At 28.0% G+C, this 21,885-nt stretch overlaps 1 protein-coding gene across 2 annotated transcripts in view; it reads left to right on the forward strand.

The window, feature by feature from the left end:
- sntg2 (syntrophin, gamma 2) overlaps nt 1-21,885 on the forward strand; it is a 116,386-nt gene that overhangs the window by 86,869 nt on the left and 7,632 nt on the right. For both annotated transcript variants that reach the window (XM_051134251.1, XM_051134250.1), the window contains exons 11-15: nt 1,368-1,406; nt 1,680-1,796; nt 5,276-5,347; nt 5,684-5,893; nt 21,427-21,519. In XM_051134251.1, the coding sequence (XP_050990208.1) occupies nt 1,368-1,406; nt 1,680-1,796; nt 5,276-5,347; nt 5,684-5,893; nt 21,427-21,519 (531 nt within the window). The remainder of the gene's footprint in view (nt 1-1,367; nt 1,407-1,679; nt 1,797-5,275; nt 5,348-5,683; nt 5,894-21,426; nt 21,520-21,885) is intronic.

Consider the following 21,885-nt stretch of genomic DNA (forward strand, 5'->3'; position numbering starts at 1 on the left):
CAGACTTATGAATCGGGTCCAAAGAGCACGAATCTGGAGAAACTCAATAGATCTTTATGCTGCAGTTTTACAGAAAGCAGTGCTTTATTAATAAGAATTTATGGAGTGAAACTCTCCCTCATGAGGGTGAATCTCATGAAAAATACCTGGACATGTCCTGGCAATAATTAACAACTACATGAAATGACTGAATTTCTTGCATTAATAATATATAGCATTTTTTTATATATTATTACTTTTATGACAGTGAAGCAAATTTAAACCCTCTAATTCTTAAAAGCATACTGTAATGCAAAATAAATAAGTAAATATTTTGCTAATAATTATAATTATAATAATATTATATTATATTATTATATGCTATAATAATTGTAATTGTTTTAAGTGAAAAAAAATCATATTATAATGCTAAATTGTAATGTCCTGGCAATATATAATAATAATAATAATAAAAATAAGAATAAGAATAAGAATAAGAATAAGAATAATTATTATTATTATATATTGTTATAATAACATGTTATAATAATTGTATTTGTTTTAGGTGTAAAATAAATAAACATGTTTATAATAATAATATTATAATAAGTTGTAATGTCCTGCCAGTAGTTAATAATAAATAAATAAATAAATATTTTGCTAATAATAATAGATGTTATAATAGGTGTAATTTTTTAAGTGAAAAATAAATCTGTTTATAATAATCATATTATAATAACAATTTGTAATGTCCTGGCAATATTTAATAATAATAATAATAACAATAATAATAATACATATTTGTTAATATTAATATTATTATTATTATTATTAATAATAATAATAATAATAATAATAATTATTATTATTATTATTATTATTATTATTATTATTGTTGTTGTTGTTAACAATTTGTAATATCTTGCCAATATTTAATAATAGTAATACTAAAGTAAATTAGTACAATAATAATAATAATAATAATAAAGTAAATTAGTAAAATAGGTAGTTTGCATAAAACTATTATTACTTTCATAATAATGAAGCAAATTTAAACCTCTCTAATTCTTAATAGCATATTTTAATGCAAATAAATATATGAATAAATAAATATTTCAGTTGTTAATAATAATAATAATAATAAATGTACAATTTATGCTAAAAATAATACATAATAATTCTGTTAATAATAATATTGTGAAGTACATATGTTAAGTGCAATGCACAATTTTATGTAAAAAAGGTTAATAATAATCATTATAATAATTGTTTTTATTGTACATCTGTGAAATGCTCAAAAGTATAAACACATAAATAAATAATTAAATAAATCAATAAATCAATAAATAATACTGTTATTGATTTGTGAACCTTTCTGTTCGTTTCAGATAAAAACGGCGAATAAATACTGTTCTCCTGATGATCAGGTAGGTCATTTGTTCATTCATCTAAATCATAAGACAGAAAGCAATTATCCCAATTGTGCTGACTCATCATATTTTATCATTACGGTACGAGAGAAACGTCATAATGAGGAAAATAACCCATCTCAGAGCAATGGTGTCATGACCTCTGGCTCTCTGATGCATTATGATTATTAATTCAGAGAGTAATTCAATCAATTTACTTAGGAGAAACCCAGTACTGGCAGAGGGGAGGCTGTGGATGTGTGCTGAACACAGCAATGTTTTTTTTCTCAGATTGTCCACATGGGTTGGGTGTGTGAACACCTGCAGGGCGGCGATGTCGAGCCCATTCACACCTGCAGGTTCCTGGCGCTGAGAGGATCGTCTCTTCTCGTCTTCAGGAGTCCTCCTGTAAGATAAAGCATGCGTTCACAAACACTCACATGCTCCTGAGAGATATAATATAATATAATAATGAATATCATATTAAATGACCTTTTAATAATAATATAAATAGTGCTAGGGACAGTTTAGTAGTCACTGGATGTTGGTATTGGTAGGGTACATGTCATAGCGTCTCTACTAAATTCTACACCTGTAAAAATCAAAACAAGCCATGTCCGAAATATGAAGAGATCAAACAGATTCATGAGTTCATCCAAATTTTACGAAAAGCTTATGGATGTAACTATAAAATAAGTCAGATATTGAAGTGAGTTGCTGTTTTTGTCACTCTTCTGACGAAGATTCATTCACTTGTTTGGACACAGAGACATTATGGTCAGATTTTTCATGTTCATCCAATCTTTTTTGTAAGTAATTTTTTTTTTTCTTTTAAAGAAGTTTTGGATTGCTTAACTCAAAAGAGAATATAGGAAAACTAACTTTTGTGTTATATTATATTTTAATTTGTTTCCTCCTAGCTGATACATAATGTATTCACATACATTAACAAAAATCTGTCTGTAAATCTCTTTTCTGTTCAAAGTTGATCATCTTATGTGTCCTCTTATTTATTTATTTATATATTTATTTTGCTAACCTGACAACACATCCCTTAGTAAGTAAGCATGGTTTAAAAAAAAAAAAAAAAAACATGATTACTACTCATGTACTATACTAAAACCACGGTTAATTTTATTAAGGGATTTCTTTCTTTTAACTTTTTTTTTGTTGTTGTTGTTTTTTTTTGTTTTTTTTTGTACTGCATTAATGGTTTGGTGTTTTTAATCACAACCTGAATCAAATGATTCGTGGTCCGTGCTCTTAATCTGAATAATGATTCGCGAACCATCAGTTCAGATCAGGACTCGGAGCGCGGATCGCGAATCATTCAATTCGCGAAATGATTCACAACCCCGCTCAGAAGTTTCGATCAAAATCAAATGATTCGCGATCCGCGCTCCCGATCTGAATAATGATTTGCGAACCGTCATTTCAGATCAGGACTCGGAGCGCGGTTCGTGAATCGCGAATCATTCAATTCGCGAAACGATTCACAACCCCGCTGCGAAATTCCGATAAAAGTCAAATGATTCGCAATCCACGCTCCCAATCTGAATAATGATTCGCGAACCATCGTTTCAGCTCATGACTCAGAGTACGAATCGTGGATCGCGAATCATTCAACTCGCGAAATGATTCACAACCCTGCTCCGAAATTCCGATCAAAGTCAAATGATTCGCGATCCACGTTCCCGATGTGAATAATGATTCACGAACCATGATTTCAGATCAGGACTCGGAGCGCGGATCTTGAATCGTGAATCATTCAATTCGCGAAATGATTCACAACCCCGCTGCGAAATTCCGATCAAAGTCAAATGATTCGCGATCCACGCTCCAGATCTGAATAATGCTTCGTGAACCATCATTTCAGCTCATGACTCGGAGTACGAATCGTGGATCTCGAATCATTCAACTCGTGAAATGATTCACAACCCTGCTCCGAAATTCCGATCAAAGTCAAATGATTCGCGATCCACGTTCCCGATGTGAATAATGATTCACGAACCATTATTTTAGATCAGGACTCGGAGCGCGGATCGTGAATCGCGAATCATTCAATTTGCGAAATGATTCACAACTCTGCTGCGAAGTTCTGTTAAAAATCAAATGATTCGCGATCCGCGCTCCCGATCTGAATAATGATTCGCGAACCATCAGTTCAGATCAAGATTCGGAGCGCGGATCGTGAATCGCGAATCATTCAATTCGCGAAATGATTCACAATTCCTCTGTAAAGATCAGATCAAAATCAAATGATTTGCGATCCGAGTCTTGATCTGGAATGATGGTTCGCGAATCATTATTATATGTTACCTTCTCAGGTAATATCAATGGTGTGACCTATTTCAGATAAGCCTAAACTTATTGTATGTTTTTTTTTTCTTCTTGTAATTGTGATTTTGTATGCAATCTCTATAAAAGTTTTATTTTTATTTGAATTCTTCTGAAAAAGCCTGAAAATGTAGAGACTAGTGCACTAAATTAAACTATAGTGCATACCTCAGAAATAGTACATATAGTATGGCAGTACACTATTCTGAACACAGCCAATGTTTTTTCTCCAAAAATATTGTGGTCTATGACAGACATCACCTGTCCTCTACAGCTCTGAGACTCAGGACATCCATTCTAATTATATATAATCAATCTATTACTTTCTAATGGACTGTGGCGAGGAAAAGCCATTACCGCGGTGGCCTCGCACACATACGTTACTGGTGACAAATGTTTTATCTTTGCCATTAAGCCTGAAGACACAGGTTTCATCAGTTATGAAATACAGCCCTGCACTTTGTGTTGGCTCTGTTTTGTGTGCTATTTTAGCATCTGCACTTCCTAAATGTGATATTTAGCTTCGCTCCAGCGTCGTCCTCTACGTGACTCCGTTGCGACTGCATTAATGTTATTGTAAGTGGTTTTGATAAATTTTGTGACCGAAATAACGCCATGCTGATATTTCTTGCCATTTCATTAAATGTGCATTACTGAATTAATAACGGGAAAAATATAAGGAAACATAGCATTTAACATGCCTTAAAGCCTAGAGAGACATTCAGCAAATTCATTAGCATCTCATTATGTTTTAGATTTACGTCTGTGCCGCTTTAGCGAGAACAGACTGTTAAATAAGCCTTATGTCTCTGTAGGTCATGAAGAGGTAATTACAGCAAACTTTTTCATACGCATGAATTTTAATGGAAATGGCAGCGTTGAAATCTACTTCTGAAGGCAAGAAATAAAACAAATGACCGGTGCAGCTTGTTTTCCAAAACAGAGGAGTGAATTCATGAATCAGCGTTTGCAATACATTGTGTTTTTGGTTAACAGACTTGTTCTTAAAGGAACAGTGCACCCAAAAATGAGCATATGCTGAAAATGTACTCACCCTCAGGCCGTCCAAGATGTAGATGAGTTTGTTTCTTCATCACATTTGGAGAAATGTAGCATTACTTCACTTGCTCACCAATGGATCCTCTGCAGTGAATGGGTGCCGTCAGAATGAGAACCAGTTTGACCTTAAAAACCTCCTAATGATGAGTTTGTTTCTACCAAACGCACAGCTTTTGGCGTCTCAAGACGTTAATTGATGGCTGGAGTGGTGTGGATTACTTGTGGATCATTGTATCAGCGGTTTAGATTCTCATTCTGACGGCACCCATTCACTTCCATTGGTGAGCAGGTGATGCAATGGTACTTTTCTCTAAATCTGATGAAGAAACAAACTCATTTACATCTTGGATGGCTTGAGGGTGAGCACATTTTCAGCAAATGATTATTTTCGGGTGAACTATTTCTTTAACCTGCTGACTGCAGTAAACGGCTGTATGCTCATGAATCATAGATGTGTAACAGTATGATTTCTTTCTGTGTTTTTGTGTCAGATCTTGGCATCAGACTGGGCTCAAGCAGAGGCTAGTTTTCACCTCTGTGAGGTTCTCTTTAAGGTTCATAAGGTACGAAAGCATGTGTGGTTTTACAGCATAATAACAATAAAAAATAAAACGTATCAGTTTCCACAAAAATATTGGGCTGCACAACTGTTTTACATTGATAATAATCATAAGTGCTTATCTAGCAGCAAATCAGCATATTAGAATGATTTCTGAAGGTTCATGTGACACTGAAAATCCTGAAAATAAATTACATTTGAACATATATCCACATAGTAAACACGTATTGTAAATGGTAATAATATTTCACTGTTTTACCCTATTTTTGATCAAATTATGCAGCCTTGGTGAGCAGAAGAGACAAAACATTATAAAAATTTTATCGTTGTTGTGTTGCAGCTGTGGATAGCCGAAGACTGCTGGATACAGACCAAGTTTTATATGGGGCTCCAGCAGGACGGTGAGCTGCGGGACAGTGAACCCTTCTGCTTCAGCGTACTCGTGGGTCACGGCCAGAGCTTCTGCTACAGCGTCGAGCTGGGCTCCGAACTGGTTCTGTGGGAGAAAGCCTTTCAGAGAGCCGTCTTCATGGAGGTGCAGAGAGTACGGGTGAGCACAAACTTACAAAACATCATGGAAACGAGGAACAAATCATTTGTCATGCCGCTTAAAAGGATTTCATTGCTTTATTCCTTTTACTGTATATATAGGTTATTTGATAATGTTCCCAACTTAACAATTTTGTATTTGCTCTGGCAGTGTTGTTTTAGGAGTCAAAAATACACTACTGTTCAAAAGTTTAGACTCAGAAAAAAAACTAAAAAAAAAAAAATTCATATAAAAAAGATAATTGTTACTTTTTATTTCATAATTTGGACTTTTTTTTCTCAGAATTCTAAGGGTTTTTTTTCTCACATTTTGAACTTTTTTTTCTCAGAATTGCAAGTTTATATATCACTTTTATTTTTTTAATTGTGAGTTTATATCCCACATTTTGGACTTTTTTTCCTGAAATTGCAAGTTTATGTCTTACATTTTCAACACTTTTTTTTCCCCCCTTAGAGTTGCAAGTTTATAGCTTAGATTTTAGAATTGTTTTCTCAAAATTGCAAGTTTAAATCTTACATTTTGGACTTTTTTTTTCAGAACTGCACATTTGTGTCTCACATTTTGGACTTTTTCTCCCCCCCTCCAGAATTGTAAATTTATGTTACAATTTGGACTTTTTATCTCAGAATTGTGTTTATATCTCACAGTTCTGACTTTGTCTCACAATTTTGAATTTAAATCTTAGTTTAAGTCTTACATTTTGGACTTTTTTTTCCTGGAATTGCAAGTTTATATGTTACATTTTGGACTTTCCTTAGAATTTCTTAAATTTTGGACTTTTTTTCGCAGAATTTTGAGTTTATATCTCACATTTAGGAGTTTTTTCCTGGAATTGCAAGTTTATGTTACATTTTGGACTTTTCTTTAGAATAATTAGTTTATAACTCAGATTTTGAGCTTTTTCTTCAGAATTTTGAGTTTACATTTTGGCCCCTTTTCCTGGAATTGCAGGTTTATATGTTACATTTTGGACTTTTTTCTTAGAATTTTGAGTTTATAATTCAGAATTTGGACTTTTTTTTCTCCTGGAATTGCAAGTTTATGTGTTACATTTTGGACTTTTTTCCTTAGAATTGAAAGTTTATAACTTAGATTTTGGACTTTTTTTCCTCAGAATTTTGAGTTTATATTTCACATAAACTTTTTCCTGGAATTGCAAGTTTATGTTACATTTTGGACTTTTTCTTCAGAATTTTGAGTTTATATCTCACACTATGGACTTTTCTTCTCAGAATTTGAATTTTTTTCTCACATTTTGGACTTTTTCCCTGGAATTGCAAGTTTATTTGTTACATTTTAGACTTTTTTTCTGGAATTGCAAGTTTATGTGTTACATTTTGGATTTTTTCTTTAGAATTTCGAGTTTATAATTCAGATTTTGGACTTGTTTTCTTCAGTTGTAAGTTCTGAGTTTTGGTGTTTCTGATTTTGAGTTCTTATTGAATTGTGAGTTGTGAATCACAGTTACCTTTTTTTATTTATTTTTTCCTTGGCAGAAACAAGCTTGGAAATCAATAAAATGCCATTTAGTTCTGTTAATTTGCTTTATTCTTGTTACTGTAATACAATAACAAAAAACCATCCTGCTCAGGCACAATATCAAATAGCAGCATTTGTTATATTTAAAGGAATTATCATCTGTTTTTCACTAACGCATTACAGTAATAATATTAAAGCAACGCTGTGCACTTTTTGCATTATGGTAACAAGAACGAGGCCTTTAATTTAAAATATATATCCTGTCAATCAGCATTACAGCTTTAGAAAGAGATGAAACACACAGAAAGCGGTATATGACAAGTGAAGCATTGATTTCTGCATCTGTCAGCACTGCGGTGCGACGCATGCGAGAGCAGGAGTGCGTCCGTGTCTGATTCGTGCGTTTCAAATGTTATTACTGCTTTAATTAAATTCCTCTGAAGAGCCTTTTCTGTGAGACCTCTCCTCACTGAGCCGTTAAATTACCTGAGCACACAAAGGTCTAGCGCATCTCCGGTGTCCCCGTGAACTCCTGCAGGGCGTCTATTATGAAGTATATGCTAACATAAGTTCATGGGATGAAGGGGATTTAAGTGTGAGCGGCTCCGGAGACTCGCGTTACTCACATTTAAGTCGTCTTAAATACCACCCGGGGTCAAACGCGCAGCGTCGCATCGCTCGTTTCGCCGATATCCGCCGTTGCGCGAGTGTGCATTACTACAGCATATTTATTTATGGCTCATGAGCATTATGTAGGTTTAGCGCTCTGCCGGCGGCTCTTCGGCATTGATTCGCTCATACTTTGGCTTAGCGGAGCAGATTAATGGCTCTCTGGATAAACTGCATATCATATTCCATGCAAGAAATCAAAATCCTCATCTAACACAGCGCTAATGTTTTATTTGAGGCTAATTGAGGGAGTAAAGGCCACAAAAAGGCCTAATAGACCATCGTGACATGCTGCCAAGTCATGACAGCGAAATTTACTCTATGTGTCTGTTCGGTCTTTATTCCAAGGGCGATTTCCAAATAGCATTTTCGTGTCCTTGAAGGGCACGTCGTGAATGAGACTGTCTGTGATGGATTTCTTTGTGTGAATGTTCACTTTTATAGTGAGTAGAGCAACTTGACACTCGCTTTCAAATGAAATTTGCCTCAAAATTACCGCTCGTGATGGCATGTGATGAATTTGACCTTTGTAGGATGGTTGCACGGTATTGGAAAAAATGGCATTTTGTTTTTCTGCGGTATAAGTATGTTGAATAAATCATTCTAGAATGATTACGGTGATTTTGTTAAGGAGTGTATGTGCATAGAAATTAAAAAATTGTTTTAAAATAAGCAGAAAAAAAAAAGAACAATTTGGGAAAAACTTTTTTTAAAATTTAAGTTTTCCCAGAAAATAAATAAGAAATTAAATTCAATTAAATACATAAATAAATGTTTTAAAAAATCTCTTTTCACTCAAGGCTGCATTATTACTGTTTTTGACCCATTCAATATGACTATAGATTTTATTTAATTGGAAATATTCATCAAAAAAAGAAATATATTGTAATAAAACCATTGTACTGTAAAATAAAGTATTTATTAAAAATAATTCTATTACTTAGAACTGAAAATTACAATACTAATATTTGTCTTAATTTCTTCATTTTCAAATTTTAAACCACTCAGCTTTATTAGTATTTTTAATTAGTTTAATGAAGTTTAATAATTAGTTTAATGAATAAAATTATTTACTATAAATTATTTTATATTTTCCATTTTCGTTTTAATTTTAGATATTTTATTACATTAAGTAAGAAATGTTGCCTTGGCAAACTAGCTGAATTTAAAATATATATACTTATATTTTATTTTATTTCAGTTAATATTTATTTCAAGCAATGCATTTCTTAATGGTTTTAGTTAACTATAATAACCCTGGATTGCGCTTTTATTTATTGATTTATTTAGTTAGTTTTATTTTTTTTTAAATATGTTTTAATTGTTTCTTTTGTATTAATTTGTTTTGTAATTGTATTAATTTGTTTCAGTTTTACTTTTAGTAATTTTATTATATAAAGTTGCATTTTATTATATAAACTGAAATAAAATGAGAAATGGTGCACTAGCTGGAAAAAAAAACTTAATTTTCACTTTTTTACAATTATTTTAGTTTTAGTTAGATGTATTAACCCTGGTTCGAGCTTTAATTTTGGCAGTTTAAGTTAACATTTATTTTTCATAAATTTTAATTTATATTTATACATTTGGTAGATAGGTAGATAGATATTTTATCATGAAACAGAACTATTATATTATTTTATATGCTGTTTTTATTTATATATTTTGTATTTTCATAATAATATTTTTATATACACTAGCGTTCAAAAGTTTGGGGTCAGTAAGACTTGTAATAGTCTTTAAAGAAGTCTCTTATGCTCATCAAGGCTGCATTTATTTGATAAAAAATATAGAAAAAAAAAACAGTACTATTGCAAAATGTTTTTACAATATAAAATAATGTTTTTTACTTTAACATACTTTAAAATAGATTTTATTCCTGTGATGAAAAGCTGAATTTTTATCAGCTGTTACTCCAGTCTTAAGTGTCACATGATCCTTCAAAAATCACTCTAATATGCGGATTTATTATTAGAATGATCAGTGTTGGATAATATCAACAGTTGTGCTGCCAAATATTTTTTGGAACCTGTGATTTTTTTTTTTCAGGATTCTTTCACGAATAACAAGTTTAAAAAGTACAGTGTTTATTCAAAATATAAATATTTTATAACAATGTAAATTATTTATTATTAACTTTTAATAAACTTTTAATTATTAACTTAATAAAATGAATAAAAGTATTAATTTCTTAAAAAAAAAAAAAAAAGAAACAATAAAAATGTACTGACCCCAAACTTTTGAACGGTAGTGTATATCTATATTTTATATATGTATATATAATTAGATAAACATAATTAAATATTTATTTATGTATTAAATATTTATTTAAATATTTATTTATTATTTTATTATTTATTTATTTAATATGTATTTTTTTTCATCGTATATATACATACACATATATAATTTATTATTTGTATTTATACATTTTATAGATTGATATATTTGGTATATGTTATATATATATATATATATATCATGAAACAGAATTATTTATTATAATTTAAATATCTTTAATAATATATTTCCTTTTTTCATAAATGTGACCATTTTTTAAATTTATACATACATATTAATACATTTTACAACTTGAACCTGTAATGCACACACAAACAGCAGATTTCTTTGTTGTTTGTGCATTGCTACCATTAAAGATCTCTAATGTCATGTGCCACAATGTCTTGACTTAAAGTGTTTGTTTATGTTTGTGCATTTAGTAGATGCTTTATATATATATATATATATATATATATATATACACACACATATATATATATATACATATATAAAATTTTTATTTATTTTTCATAGTATGTATTCAAGTCAACCTCCACAGCGTTTTTTATTTTCGGATTCAATACCGTTTCATTAACAATTGTGAATATTTTTCATGTTAACTACATTCAAGCAAATTGCACAGAATGGATCTTATTCATGAAACACAGGCTGACCGCAGTTCTGTCTAATTGGTTCATAAACCCATTCTGATGTAAGCTCTTTCATTAAACTGAATGGAAGTGAAAGAAGAATTTTATGAATTTGTTCCATTTATTATAGCTAATAATTGTAATAGAGGATATGAATCCAGTTTTATTAAGGCCATTTGAAACATTTTCCACTAAATTCTTCACATCATGTTTATTGGGTTTTGTCTCAGGGCTGTAGCGAATGTCTATTCAAGGATTCTAGTGCATTTTTCCCCCCCGTTTGCCGAAAAGCTGAGGGTCAGAAAGCATCTCTGAGCCCACGAGCTGTATTACTGCCTTCCCTTAACCAGACATTTATAAATAATACAAAGGAACGAAGCTGTCAGAGGCGATTTAAATCACTGCAATGCTCAGATACAGAAGGGCAACATGCAAAGCTCCCAAACTCGGTCGGAAATGCGGCGCTGATTATCTGCCACCGTCCATCCAGAACGCTCCCCGTACGGCTCAGACGGCCTTAAGCTCTGCGTGCCGTGCGCAGGACGGACCGTAGGACCGCGGCGTGACAGTTTTATGAGGCAGCGTGAAGGATTGTGTAATGGTTTTATACGGCGCGCTCGTGTGAGGGAGTCAGCGGGAGTTCAGGATCACGAATTCTCTGGGTTCACTAAGTTGCGATCTGGTTTAGATGAATGGACAGTCTGAGGCCAGATCGTCTGAACCAAAGCAGTCCGCTAAAAATATCCACTCTTGATATGAATGAAGACCACACTACTTTGAAAGAGCGTAAGAAAGGAGATTTGTCTTAATTCATGTTTCTCTTAATTCATGCTAATAAAACTGGCGGGGAGGAAAGATAGATAGATAGATAGATATTTGTCATGAAACAGAACTATTATTATATTTTATGAATCTTTATTTTATATATTTTTCATATATTTATATATTTTTATATATGTATACATAATTAGATTTCATACATAATTAAGTATTTATTTATTAATTTATTAAACATTTCTTTAAATATTTGTTTATTAATTTTTCTCTATATTCTCTATTTTTTATTTATTCTTATACATTTTCTAGATTTATTTTGTGTATATTTTATATACCATGAAACAGAACTATTTTAAGTTATATTTAAACATTTTATAGATAGATAGATATTTTATTTATCATAAAACTGAACTATTATTATATTTTATGTATCTTTATTTTATTTATATGTGTTTTATATTTTCATATATTTATATTTTTATATATGTATATATTCATACATAATTAAATATTTATTTATTAATTTATTAAACTTTTATTTAAATATTTTATTGAAATCTTTATTTATTATTATTTATATCTATATATCTATATATATATATATATAATTTTTTATAATGTATAATATAATTATACATTTATATTTATATATTTTATTGATTGATATTATGTATATTTTTATACATTTTATACATAGATAGATAGATAGATAGATAGATAGATAGATAGATAATTTTAGCATGAATCTTTTTTATTTATATAAATTGTTTTTGTATTTTTGTACTTATTAAATATTGAAGTATTTATTATTTATTTAATATTTATTTATTTCACTATACACATATACATATGTAATATATATTTATATGTTTTATAGATTGATATTGTGCATATTTTTATATATCATGACAACTTTTTATTATGTTATATATCTTTATATATTTCCTTTTTTAAAAAAAATGTTACAATTTATGAAATTAATTTTTCATACATTTTAATTTACATTTATATTTTTTATAGATAGAAAGACATTTTTATATCTGTATTTATATATTTTATATTACTTTTATTTTTTTATATTTTGACATGTATACATAATGTATTTACATAGAAATAAATATTTAATTATTCAAAATAGATATCTTTTTATTTAATATACTTGCACATATTTATATATGAACAAATAAATAAAATTACATTTTAAAGATAGACAGATATTTGTGCACTTTATATACTTATCTATATATATATATATATATATATATATATATATATATATATATATATTTATTATTATTTTATACGTTTTTTATTTATTTATATTAGATATATTTGTAATAAATATTTATATTTTTAGTATATCCATACATACGCCACAAATAAATGTACATAATTTATCATTTATATTTAGACATTTTATTTTATATTACCTGAAGCATGTGAAAGAAAAATCCAATACTTAATGTTGTGTTTGTTCAGATCTCTGACCCTAGTGCTGCTTCTCTAAACAAACACGACTAATCAAGATGAAAGTGACATTCAGTAATTCACTAACAATAGTTGCAGACTCAGTGTTTTGTGCTCCGCGTCACTCCGCTGGTGATGTTATTGTCCTTCATCAGTCAGTCTATGATGGTCCAGCTCTCGACTGATGGTGCTGAGAGATGCACGAGTGTGTTAAAGAGCAGTGTTACTCTTTAAAACCCCTCGAGAAACTCATGAGTTTGTTCTGCATTTGTGAGCATGATCACAGACCACATCAAGAATGAACACATATCTGCCGATACGAGACGTCGTCCTTTGGGATGCAGCTAAAGGTGACTGAGAATTTCAATTAGTGCTTGATTAGTGGTTTGTTTTCCAGACGGAGAGTTTTGTCTTATTGAATTTGGACAGAAACATCCTTTACATGAGTATACAAACATAGACAGATGGCCAGTGCATTGCAAACACGCAATTCTGTTTTACAGTGCATACTTAACATGCATTATATGGCAGAAAAACACCATTTTTTTTGCATTCGGCTAGTGCATTTACTTGCATTGCATTATTAAAGTCTGCAATGCATGCATTATTGCATTCGTCTGAAATGGATGTGCAATGCATGAATTGCATGCATGTTTGCATCCACACTTGTATAAAATGTGTTTTTATGAGATGCAGTAAAACTAAAAACAGCAACCCATAAAAATGCATGAGCCTTCGTTCGTCCAGATGTTGTAGTCATGCATCTGTTGCCATCCATTAAGATCAGCAAACACAACAAGGGCTTAACATGCTTTTATTTACAGATAGAAAAGGTTTTGATTTTTTTTTCATTGTAAGGTCAGTGTTGATTCAGTTTAGCATCTGTAGTTCATCAATTATAATACAAATTAAGTTCAGCTCTACTGAAATATATATCTGTGCCATTAAACCAGATATGTTGGTATCAGGGTTATTATAGCTAAATAAACTGAAACCATAAAAGAGCTTGAAAGAAAATACACTTTAACTGAATATAATAAATATATACATAAAGTCTTAGTACTAAAAAAACAAAACTATAACTGCAACAATGCATAAAATTTAGCATAAAATGTGTATATATATATATATATAAACAACTGTTTAATTGTTAGTTAATTGTATTTTTGTAATATTATTATTTTCATTTATTTTTACATTTTGTACTAAAGTAACTAAAACTAAAATAATATATTAATAAAAACTATATAGACATATAAAAATCAAAACCACCAAAATGATAAAAACAGAGTTACTAAAACTAACTAAAATTAATTAATTAATTAAATACTACATTGCATTTTCATTTTTATTTATTTTTATTATTATTGTTTAACTTGATATTAAATGGTACTAAAAACAAACCAAAAAAAACTACTAAAAATGATAAAAAAAAAAAAAAAAACCAGCAACAACAAAATGACTAAAACTTTGAATGGTACTTAAACACTTAAAATAAAAAAACTTTAAAATTAAGTAACTGTTTAATTGTAAGTTAGTTGTATTTTTTTTTTTTTTTTTTTTTACATTTTTAACTTGATAGTGAAATTGTACTAAAATAACTAAAACTGAAATAAGATATTAATAAAACTATTAACCACTAAAATGGTAAAGCATAATTACTAAAACAAACTAAAATTCATTGTTTAAAATGTAGTACATTGCATTTTTTGTTGTATTTTTCATTTATTGTTTATTTTATTATTATTATTATTTAACTTTATATTAAATGGTAATAAAAATACTAATAAAATAACCCAACAAAGTTACTAAAAAAAATTAAGTTTAACTTTAAATGATAAAAGCACACAACAAAATGAACAAAACTTTAATAAAAATAAGTTGTTTAAATTTGTTACAATGTTTTTTGTTTTTTTTTTACTTTTTCTTTAAATTTTGTTATTATTTTTATTTATTTTTTATTTTTACTTGATACTAAAAAGGTACTAAAATAAGTAAAACTGGAAAAAATAAAATATGTAAACGTATAAAAAACAAAAACTACTGAAGATGATTGAAAAACAACAACAACATTACTAAAACTTCAACAAAATGAACAGGTTAAAGTTTACTTTTTGTTTTATTTATTTATTTAATGTATTTTTTATTTTGTATATATTTTTTATTTTATTGTTATTATTATTATTATTATTATTATTATTATTTATTTTATTTTTTTTACATAGTGCATGAAATCAAGCCAGCATGTATTTTTCATTTATTATTTATTTTATTATTTTTTTTTTTTGACTTTATATGAAATGGTAATTACAAAAAAAAAAAAAAATAGCCTTGAGTTTTTGGCTCAGGAGGGGTTTTATATGAGGAACGGTGTAGCGTTGCATGTCTGAGCGTTAATGTAGCGTGTGCATGTGTTCTCACAGACTGCAGAGCAGAAGTGCGGTGCATCTGCAGCGTGCAGCGAGTTTCTCTTCGCTCAGCTTGACAAGGAAATCCTCGACAAACCCCACTCTGTGTTTTCCCATTCCTCAGGAGAAGCTCTCCAATTAGCGGCGTGTATTCTGTGCTTTACATGTGACAGGCGACAATAAGAGCCGCAAATCCGCTTCGCCGGCGTTTGCTTCCTCTGGCAGCTGGATTTCATGAGTGACGGCACGTCTGTGCTGAGAGTAAACACTCGATGCCTCCTGTGATGAAGACTAGAAGTATAACCTTGATTTCAGAGGATGTTTGAACCTCTGAACTGAGGAGAAACGTAAGATATTTTGGAAAGCCTGAGTTCATACTGTATTCAAAGATCATGTAATTAGTCCCTAATTAATTAGAGGTATTATAGTCAACTAAAACTGAAACTAAAATATGAATATAAAAAATACATATATTTTTATTTCAGCTAGTTGTTAATGCAGCATTTCTTATTTTGATTTAGCTTTAACTTGAAGTACCAAAATAATAAAATGGAAATAAAAATGTATAAAAACACATGATAAACACATACAAAATTAACACACACAAAATTACTGAAATTTAAAATCAATTAACTCTTTAATTGTTATTAAATTTTAATTTATTGGTAGTGAAATTGTATTAGAAAATTATATTAAAAGTGAAATTATTTATTAATAAAAACTTTATAGATATATATAAGAAACAGATCTACTAAAAATGATAAAAATGATAACACACAATTACCAAAATGAACTACAATTAATTAATTGTTTAAAATTTAGGACATTTTAATTTTATTTTTCATTTTTAGTTTTTTTTATTGTAATTATTTTTTACTTGAAGTTAAACTGGTTCTAAAAGAACTAAAGCTTAATTAACTCTTTAAATGTTTAAATGTTAAACTCTTTAAAAATTTTATATTTTACATATATATATTATATATATTATTTTATATATTATATATTATATTATACATACATACATACAGATATATATATATATATATATATATATATATATATATATATATATTTGATGTTAAAATGGTACTTAACTAAAACAAAAAACACAAAATTACTAAAACTTTAACAAAATTGTTTCAATTTACATTTTTATATTTTAGAAATTTTGTGTATTTTTAATTATATATATAATATATATATATATATATATATAATTTATTATTTATATAATTATATATTATTTCAGCTAGTTGTCAATGCAGAATTTAATTTATTTTAATTTAGCTTTAACTTAATGTACCAAAATAATAAAACGTAAATAAAAATTGATAGAAACTACATATAAACTACTAAGAATGATAAACACACAGAATTACTGAAACTTTAAAATGAATTAACTGTTTAATTATTAGTAAAGTGTATTTTTTTTTATAATGTATTTTTTATTTATTTATTTTTACTTTTTTTACTTTATACTAAAATTATACTAAAATAACTAAAACTGAAATAATTTATTAATAAAAAGTTTTTAGACAGATATAAGAAACAAATCTACTAAAACTGATAAAATTATAAAACACAATTATCAAAACGAACTAAAATTATTTGTTTAAAATTAAGCACATTTTATTTTTTGTTTATAATTTATTTTATTCTTATTATTTTTAACTTGATATTAAAGTGGTACTAAAATAACTAAAACTAAAAAAAAAATGACAAAAAATGATAAATTACTAAAACTTTAAAATGAATAAGCTCTTTACTTGTTAGTAAATTGTATCTTTTGTTTTTTTAAATTTAATTTTACTTTTAATTTTTTTTAAATGTTTTTTTTTTTTTTTTGGTTTTTTAATTTGATACTGAAATTGTACTAAAAAAACTAAAACAGAAATAAGATATTATTAAAGTGATATATAAGATGTTAAGATAAACTATATAGATATATACAAATATAACAACTGCTACTAATAAAAAACACAATTACTAAAACTAACTAAAATTAATTAATTATTTAGTACATTTTATTTTTTATTTTTATTTTTTATATATTTTTAACTTGATGTTAAAATGGTACTAAAATAACTTAAAACTTAAAAGAAAAAGCGCAATTACTAAAACTTTAACAAAACTACTAAAATAGATAAAAAGCACAACAAAATTACTACAACTTTAAAATTAAAATTGGAAATATAAAAATAAAAACAAATGTAAATAATGTAAATAAAACATGCACTAGTATCTCTTTAATTGTAAAGTAACACTGATCCCTAATTTTGTGAGCTGTATTGTGAGAGTTTAATGCAGAAAATAATAAGGACCCCAGAGAAATGCTGGCAGGCCGTAATTCCCCTGCTCCATCCATATTAGTCAGAGCTGTGTTGACGAACTTTAATGGCTTGTTCTCTGGCTCGACAGATTGCTTGATGATGTTGCAAAATCCAAATGTCACCGACGGGCGTTTGCGAAAACTCGCTCTCTTCCTCATGCCTAATTGATTTCAAGAGCCACTAACTGTAATACTGGGAACATTACTGGTACATTTCATGCATATTTAGCTACAAATGTTTCCTCTTTTCAGCATTTGTTTTGGAAATGCAAAGCAGACGGCTGCGTTTCTAAAATCCGGTCACGCTTCTAACTGCATATGCATGATAATTTGTGGTGTGGATTATTATTAATTAGATGCAAATTATAATTATCAGTAATGTTAAGCATTGTACTCGCACTTTACAGTATTTGCTTAAAGTAATTTAATTTGAAAATAAAAATATTTTAAATATTTTATGATCCACGTTTATTTTTTATTATTTTTTGTTTTTATTTTTAAATATTTTAAATGCTTTATTTATTTATTTAATTGATCATTAAATTTGCATTTGCATTCATGCATTTGGCAGACACATTATTCAAAGTGACATTTGTTTTGTTTTATTTTACTTTACTTTATTTATTTATTTTTTATTCATTTGCTATTATGCTGTATTTTATTTTATTTTATTTTATTTTATTGTTTATTTTATTGTATATAACATAAAGAGATGCTTGCATGCTTAAATACCCATAGTAAAAAATCTTTTTATTATTTTATTTTAATTTATTAATTTTTGCCAGCTTATTCAGAGATCTTCCTATTTTATTTCGTTTGATTTATTTTTTTATTTTACCTATCCATGTTTATTTGTTAGTTCATTTATTTTTAATTTCTGCCAGTTTATTTTATTTTATTTTATCCATGTTTGTTCGTTTGTTCATTTATTATTAATTTCTGCCAGTTTATTCAGAAATCTTCCCATTTTATTTTATTTAATTTTATTCTATTTTATTTATGCTATTTTATTTTATCCATTCATGTTTTTTTTAACTCCTGCCAGTTTATTCAGAAATCTTCCCATTTTTTTTAATTTAATTTGAATTTAATTTAATTTATTTTATTTTATTTTATTTTATTTTATTTTATTTTATTTTATTTTATTTTATTTTATCCATCCATGTTTGTTTGTTCGTTTGTTCATTTATTATTAATTTCTGCCAGTTTATTCAGAAATCTTCCCATTTTATTTTTATTTTTCTCTTTTATTTTATTTTAAGCTATTTTAAGCTATTTTAACTTCTTCCGAGCTGCTGAAATGTTCGGTCCAGTGCTCTTCAGGCATTGTGCGTTAGTTCAGGCCACAGTAATGTGATTTTTAAGGGTCAGTGTGTTGTGAATACCGATGCGTCTCTATAACCACATTGACCGCAAACACAAACTTCCTGGAATGTAATTATAGTGAACCAAACACTGAGATTCTCAGATGATCAGACACAATCACACAAAGCCTTCAGCTGCTGCTGAGATCTGTGAATTAGTGAGAAATGGACCTTAAAATACAGTCAGTTGATTAAAAGTTTACATAAAAAATGCAAAATGCATCTGCAGATTTAAATAAGCAAAATAAAAAATTAAATAATAATTAAAAACATTTAAAAATAAAATAAATAAAAACAAGCATATATACAGATGACATAAAGAGATGCATATTTTATTTTATTTTATTTTATTTTATTTATTTTACATGTAATCATTTAGCAGACACTTTTATCCAAAGCGACATATAAATGGACAACAGAAGCAATCAAACCAACAAAAGAACATTTTATTTTGTCTGTTTATTCATCCATGTTTGTTTGTTTATTTACTTATTTATTTCCTGCTTTGCTGTACTGCCAGTTCATTAAGAAATCTTCACATTTTATTTTTTTATTTTATTTTTCATGTATTTATTTATTTATAATTCCTGCCAGTTTATTCATAAATATTTCCATTTTCTTTTCTTTTCTTTTTTCTTTTCTTTTCTTTAGGTATGCTTGCATGCATAAATACTCAGTACCATATCATAGTTTATTTAAAAATCTTCCATTTTATTGTATTGTATTTTATTTTATTTTATTAAGAAATGCTTGCAAGCATAAATACTCAGTACCATATCATAGTTTATTAAAAAAAACCCTTCCTATTTATTTTATTTTATTTTATTTTATTTTATTTTATTTTATTTTATTTTATTTTATTTTATTCATCTATCCATCCATGTTATTTCTTTGTTTGTTTGTTTTTTATTTCTGCCTATTTATTCAGAAATATTCCCATTTTATTTTATTTTATTTTATTTTATTAAAAGATGCTTGCATGCATAAATACTCAGTACCATATCATAGTTTATTTAAAAATCTTCCTATTTATTTTATTTTATTTTATTTCATTTTATTTTATTTTATATTATTATTTTAATTTATTAAGAGATGCTTGCATGCATAAATACTCAGTGCCATAGTTTATTAAAATATTTTCTTATTTTATTTTATTTTATTTTTTTATTCATCTGTCATCCATTATTTATTTATTTATTTATTTATTTGCTTTTAATTTCTGCCCATTTAATCAGAAATATTCCCATTTTATTTTATTTTATTTATTTTTTTTATTTTATTTTGTTTTATTAAGAGATTAAAAAATCTTCCTATTCATTTTATTTTATTTTATTTTATTTAATCCATCCATGTTATTTATTTATTTGTTTGTTTGTTTGTTTTTAATTTCTGCCCATTTATTTTATTTTATTTAAAGAGGTGCTTGCATGCATAAATAGTCAGTACCGTAATATCATAGTAACTGGCAGTTTATCAAAAAAATTATATTTTATTTTATTTTATTTTATCCATCTGTGTTGTTTGTTTGTTTGTTTTTATTCCTGGCAGTTTATTCAGAAATATTCCCATTTTATTTTTTTAAGTTAATTTTATTTTATTTAAAGAAGTGCTTGCATGCATAAATACTCAGTACCATAATATCATAGTAATTGGCAGTTTATAAAAAAAAAAATCTTCTATTTAATTTTATTACATTTTTTCCATCAATTCATTCATCCATCTATATTTGTTTTTTTTTTTTTTTGGTTTTTATTTAAGAAATAAGTAAAAACTAATAAAACAATGCGTACACACAAATACAACAGAGATGCATGCAAAGTTTTACTGTGATAATACTATAGTATCAGATGGTAGTGGAGGATTACTGGTCTGGATATTGATTCTTGTTCACAAAGTGTATTGTTAGTCATAGTTTCTCTGTGTGAGCGCAGCGTTGGCCATCCGTTCCCATGGCAACCGCGCCGTACCTGTCCTGTTCGTGGGAATATAAAGCGAGCGAGATCAGGAGCGATTTAAATATGAATGTTGTCTGTTGTTTTTAAAGTGTTTACAGCAAACATTGTGCTCGTGAGCTTTGTGTGTAAATATTGCTGTTGTTGTTTCTCTGCAGTCGAAGAGCTACATGTGCAGCAGTCAAGGGAAGATCCTGTGCTTCACACTCGACTTTGAGTCGGGTTTCTCCTGCTCCGACAGCGTCTCAAAGGTAAGAAAATCAAACTGCGCCTCTGGTTTTTGCTGCTTATTGGCTTTCTGAGCAGAGTCCTGACAGCACTGAACTCTGAATAAACCGCCATTGTAATGCGCTCACTATTTCAGCTCATTACTCTTCTGCTCATTCATAAGATAATATGCATTAAAATTTCTATCAAAATATCCAGTTTATTAAGAAGTCTTCCCGTGTTTTTGGTTGTTTTTTTATTTTATTTTTTGTTTCCTGTTTTATTTATCCATCCATCCATGTTTTTATTTTATTTTAATTTTTATTTATTTTATTTTCTATCAAAATATCCAGTTTATTAAGAAGTCTTACCATGTTTTTTGTCGTTATTTATTTTATTTTTTGTTTGCT

The sequence above is a fragment of the Labeo rohita genome, chromosome 17 (assembly GCF_022985175.1).
Source record: "Labeo rohita strain BAU-BD-2019 chromosome 17, IGBB_LRoh.1.0, whole genome shotgun sequence".
NCBI classification, from domain to species: Eukaryota; Metazoa; Chordata; class Actinopteri; order Cypriniformes; family Cyprinidae; genus Labeo; species Labeo rohita.